Genomic DNA, 5,446 nt, shown 5'->3' with positions numbered 1-5,446 from the left:
AGTAAAATCTTAGTCAATTATACATCATTGTTGGGGGTGTTGGGTTGTTGCTTTTTATACATATATGTCGAATTATAGCTGCTTTGTTGTTATCTTCTCTTATACACGTGAATTTTTATGTGTATTGTTGACACGTCCAGTGAAAACATGAATTGCGGAGCTGTGGCAACGCATAGGAATTCAACTAATCCTCTTAAAAAAATATATATTGCAACAATATACATCAACTCGATCAGGCCAAAAAGAATTGTCTTGAACAGAAACAATTAATCGGTCCACAAAAAATAAAAATAAAACAAGGAGAGTCGAAGCGACGCCTCCCAGATATCAAACAAAAATAGAAAGATGATGATAATGGGAGGTAGTTGATCATCAGTACTGGCCCTGGTCCTGTTTGTCGTCCAAGTCGCACTCGGGCGGTACGGGGTCGGCGGTAGCGGGATCCTTGGCGACGTTGGTCCTTGCTTTGTCGCAGTAGTTGTAGATGGTGTATCCCAGCTGCAGGGCCTTCATCTGGCGCTTCTCCTTGTCGGTGAGCTCGCACCGTGGCTCGACCGCGTACTTGGACGACGCGCAGCTGTCGGCGCATGCGTCGTCGGAGGCGCCGGCGGCGCACTCGCAGGTCTGGAGGTCGAGGTCGCGGTACTCGGCGGAGAAGGGGGCCTGCGTCCAGTCCGCCTTCACCGCGCCGCCCTGCGTGGCCCAGTCGTCCGCGTTCCAGATGCTGGAGTAGGCGAACATCGGCTTCCTCGTCGGGAACGGCAGACCCGTGTAGTTGCGGAAGACGCGGATGGGGAAGCTGTCCACGTACCACCTGCGCAGACGCACCGAGGAAGACGATCGGTTAATCTCAACTGTCGTTCCATGATCGGACGAATCACAGACGTAGAAACGTAGACTTACACGATCATGCAGGGGTTCCAGAAGATGGTGTAGTTGTGGTAGTCGGCGGTGGGGTCGAACCAGGGCTTGAACTGAATCTCCCGGGCGCCCACGCCGTCGGCGAACACATTGGTGTGGAGGGTGTAGGGGTCGCCGGACGAGTTGCCCAGGAACTCGAAGTCGATCTCGTCGTGAAGACTAAAGTTGCCAGTGGACGACGTCTGTATGTGCATAGTAATTTCACCATCGATTAAGCGTCTATGTATGTCATGAGATTAATAGCATATGCATATATATCATGCTCTTTTAAAAGGTACGGATAAGTGCATTATAGTCCGCTAAAAGATGTAGCCTCGCTGTAGCGTTATTTGCGCTATAGCCAGTAGCTTTCTGTTTAATTAAATTTAAAACCTTGACACACATGCATGATTCAAAAAAATAACTGATTAAATTGGGCATGGCAAAAGGGAGTAGCTTAGTAGTTGGTCTCACGTACGTAGTAGGTGGTGACGGTGCCGGCCGAGTTGCCCTTGACCAGCATGATCCTGGTGGAGACGCTGCCATAGATGAAGGACTTCAAGGTCGTCACCATAGAACCTGATCGATGGTGATGGAAATTCACAAACCCCCAGAGATCAATGTCACTCATGTCGCCATGTACAATTAATCAAAGAGCAGTGCTATTCATATGTACGATCTGTTACCTGAGGACTTGTTGACGAGGGAGAGCTTGAGATGTTCTCCTCCCTCCGTAAACTCGGCGTTGTGCGGCCCCCACGTGATGTTACACTGGTCCTTGAAGTTCGCCGAGACGAGCCCGAGCTCCAGTACGGCCAGAAAGGCGACGGCGGCGAGGAGAACCCTCGACGAGATCGCCATTTCCTTTTCTCCCTTGCGTGTTGAATTGATCAGTATGTGTGAGACGAATTGGTATGGAATTCAGAGGGCACATCTAGCTTATATAAGATGATGAGAACTGATTTTTCTTTTCAGGTTGGATTCGGGAGTTTTTGGTACGCATGTAGGCCAGCTTGTTCGACGTCGATGAATGATTTGACTAATAGAATCTTCCGCTTAGTTTAATTAAGGAATGGTTCTTGCCAAAGGATTAGTAGTGCTCCCCATGAACAATGTCGACAGACCAGCAGGCGCGCGGCGACTACTGCTACTATAGTGCTTGCCATCACCTCCGGCATGCATATGTGTCACTTGGTCAATGGCCATTGGTGTCCGCCATTTGTCAGAGACAAGGAAATTTCTGGGTGCAGATACCGCTGCTTCAATGCTCCATTAACTAAATAATATTGCTGCAGTTAAATTAATTCTAGGTTTATTTCTTGAGATCAACTTCTATAATTAGAACACGTAGCCCGTCGGTCTGAAGTCCTGTGTCCTGATATTTTACCAACAAATAACCAGTATTACACCTAGTCATACAAGGAATCGAAAGAGATTTGTTTGCTTTGTTTGCTTGAGATCGACGATTAGAGAAATCAAGTTGTCTGAAATCTAAAAGCCTGACCAAAATACTTTGTTTGACTTTAGATATATCAAGTCAAATTGTCCTAAATGGTAGTGTCTATGTAAGAGCAAGAAAGGGACTACAGGATCATCCTTTATCCTTCTGATTTTTTCCTCCGTCTTCAAGGCGAGGATAACACTGAACATATTCTTATTCAGTATGTATACAAGCCAGTAAGCCACAGGGGAACAAAAGATGGGCATCGATCCGTTTAGTGTATCCCGTTGATGCTGCACTTTGTCCGCGCGAACATCTTCCATCCATTTAAAAAAAAATGAATGCGGTAAGGGAAGCTCCTACAGTAGTTTTTTTAATTATAAGAATCCAAATCCTCATCCTAGGAACTTGAACTTAGGTGGTTGAGTTGTATATCCACATGCATAAACAATTGAGTTAGGTTCTTCTTACCTACTGTCCATTTACGAGACGTTGTTGGAGATGCCCTAAGTAATGGAACCTTGATGGAGCAACCGGGCTAGATCTTTATGTAACATAAACCTCTGTATGTTGGGAGCTGGTGGTATGAGCCTTTTCATAGTTTTTGGCTGTGAATATGTTGTAAATTATTTTAGCTTTCCTCTATTCAAAAATAGCACGCCTTTGACATACTCTAGAAAAAAAAACAGCTTTGCCGGTTTTTAAGTAAAAAAAACAGTATGTCCGCATTGGCATGACAAAAAAAAAGTTGCCAAATGATGTTTCTATGTTTCTTAAAAAATAATTTCAAAATTTTAAGTGCCAACAATGGTTTTATCGAAGTCAAATGCAAACAAAATGAAGAAATAAAATAAAAAATAAAACAAAATGAGAAAACCAAAAAAAAAATGAAAAAAATGTTCAAGCATAGTATAAAATTTTCCATGTACACAAAAAGAATAATTATCCATACATGTAGAAATAAAGCATCACTTATTTAAAAACAGTGAAGTATGGAAACTTGTATTTTATTATATCTTTAAATATAACATGAACATCATTTTGTACAATTATCATTTTTTAACCATAAATATTTTTCCGAATACAACTCATTTTTTAGAAATATGAATATTTAAAAATAAAATCGAATCCCGGGCTGATGACGTTAGGACTCCATGTGCAGAGTGTTGTGTCAGCAGAGTATTTTCCCCACAAGGGTGACTCGAGGGTTTAAATCGAAATCTCGGGAAATGAGCAAAGAGTATTTTCTTCTCTCTTCTTCTAGCAATCTTGCAAGTAAGATAAAAACATTGTGTCTCCAACTCCACTGTGTGGTTGTTAAGCACAAGGTTTCGCGTAAGTAAATAAACACAAGTAAAAATAAAACGAGTAAAACTAGATGAAATAAAGTAACTAAGTAAAAAATTGTAAAGGAGTTGATTGTTTTTGGTGTTTTGTATGCAAATAAGAAAATAATTATTTTTGTATTTTCGAATTAAAATAGTGCTGCAAATAGAAAACAAGATAAAAGCAATATGAAGGTGTTTCTTATGATAAAAAGTGGACCGAGGTTCATGGGTTCACTTGACTATTCTCTCTTTTAAGTTGTAGCGGATAAATAGTAATTCATCAATGAGATATGAGGGTGCCAAACAAAATATGAGTAAGATATGTATTCATATGGGCATCACTTCCTAACATTGAGATGATGCAACACATCTATCTTATACTCCACAATAAAGGAAAAACTCCATGCAATTTTGTATTAAGAATTAACAGAGTATAGCCATATGTACTTATGACATGATGTTTGAATATCAAATATACTACCTTGACCAAACAAGATCATCACTTTTGTCACATGGCTAACATAGCACATGCATTCACTTTATCCCCTAGTGAGGTAGCAAAAGAAAAAAGCAAAGCCATAACAGTTCATGAATTTGTTTTCACTATTCAATCATTAAAACTATGCTACTCCATCGAATACACACATCACCCCACACACGCTCTTGCATAGATGTTGGATCAGAACAAATACTTAAGAACGGGGTACATAATATGCATGTATCAATACATCTTACACATAATACGATCAGATCTCATAGCACAATATCATAGAATAAGGATCCACCACATAAGTATTACAAATATTGCCATAATCATGTGAGACAGCTCATATGGCACTAAGAACTATGAAGAATATGAGAGAAATGGATCAAAGCTATTGCCACAAACCCGTAGTCCAGAGTGGACTACTCTTCCTGATCATGGTGATGATGATGAAGACGTTGGAGAAGGTGGAGATCCATCCGGCGGTAATCCCGACGGAGTTTCCCCCTCCAATCTTCTATGTTGCAGCCTCCCTTTTCATGTTTCTGTATTTCTGCAGCACTCTCCTCCCGAGAACTCTTTGGGACCATATATATAGTGATTTTTAGGTCAAAATACATTGGTGGGCGAAAAGATGATTTGATTGACGGCCAAAAGAGTGCAGGTGGCGCACCCTAGATGTTTGGGTGCGCCACCTGGGCTCGTTTGGGCCTCAGGCCCATCCAAGTGTGCTTCCAGGTCCCAGGGTGATTCTCCCGATGAAAAATGACGCTCCAAAAATCACAGGTCAATTTGACTCCGTATAGGTCTCTGAAAGTGAAAAATACATAAAACAGGGCTTTCCTTTTCTGCAGAGTTATAAACTAAATAAAGAAGATCATAAATCCCCATAAATCAATGTAAAAGATGGTATTATCATCATATATGTTGCAAATATGTGGGAATTCAATATAATAAAGGACAAAATTCATGTATGCATTTTACATGCATCAAGGACATACTTATTTGAACCCATGATTAAATTTTAAACCTGGTGAAGATTTCTTCAAATCCATTATCTATTTTGTAAGTCTACAGACATTTTCTAAACCTCAAATAATTTTAAAACTACATAAAAATATTATAATATAATAATAAACATGCAAAGGAAAGAAAATATAAGAAAAAGAACCAATAAAATGGAAGGAAATATGAAAATAAGGAAAATAGCATGAAAAAATAAATAGAAAAATAGAAAAGGAAATGGAAAACGAAAAGAAAAACATGTAAAGGAAAATAACAACCGAAAACTAG

At 40.2% G+C, this 5,446-nt stretch overlaps 1 protein-coding gene across 1 annotated transcript; it reads right to left on the bottom strand.

Annotated features, from left to right (window-relative positions):
• Positions 1-372: 372 nt before the first annotated feature.
• Positions 373-1,761, bottom strand: LOC124656498 (xyloglucan endotransglucosylase protein 7-like). Its single transcript, XM_047195232.1, has 4 exons — positions 1,587-1,761; positions 1,379-1,479; positions 904-1,103; positions 373-814 (listed from the first exon to the last, which is right to left on the bottom strand). Exons 1-4 carry the CDS (start codon positions 1,759-1,761, stop codon positions 373-375), a joined length of 918 nt encoding a protein of 305 aa, XP_047051188.1.
• Positions 1,762-5,446: the final 3,685 nt, after the last annotated feature.

The sequence above is a fragment of the Lolium rigidum genome, chromosome 1 (assembly GCF_022539505.1).
Source record: "Lolium rigidum isolate FL_2022 chromosome 1, APGP_CSIRO_Lrig_0.1, whole genome shotgun sequence".
Lineage (NCBI taxonomy): Eukaryota > Viridiplantae > Streptophyta > Magnoliopsida > Poales > Poaceae > Lolium > Lolium rigidum.
Note: the sequence above shows the minus strand (reverse complement) of the source record. Positions and strands in the feature narration are given on the sequence as shown.

Excerpts from the sequence above, each read along its gene's own strand:
- LOC124656498 (XM_047195232.1), bottom strand. The coding sequence starts at position 1,761 with ATGGCGATCTCGTCGAGGGTTCTCCTCGCCGCCGTCGCCTTTCTGGCC. Across the intron at positions 1,480-1,586 it reads CCTCGTCAACAAGTCCTCAG|GTTCTATGGTGACGACCTTG; the intron begins GTAACAGATCGT and ends ACCATCGATCAG. Across the intron at positions 1,104-1,378 it reads GCACCGTCACCACCTACTAC|ACGTCGTCCACTGGCAACTT; the intron begins GTACGTGAGACC and ends ATGCACATACAG.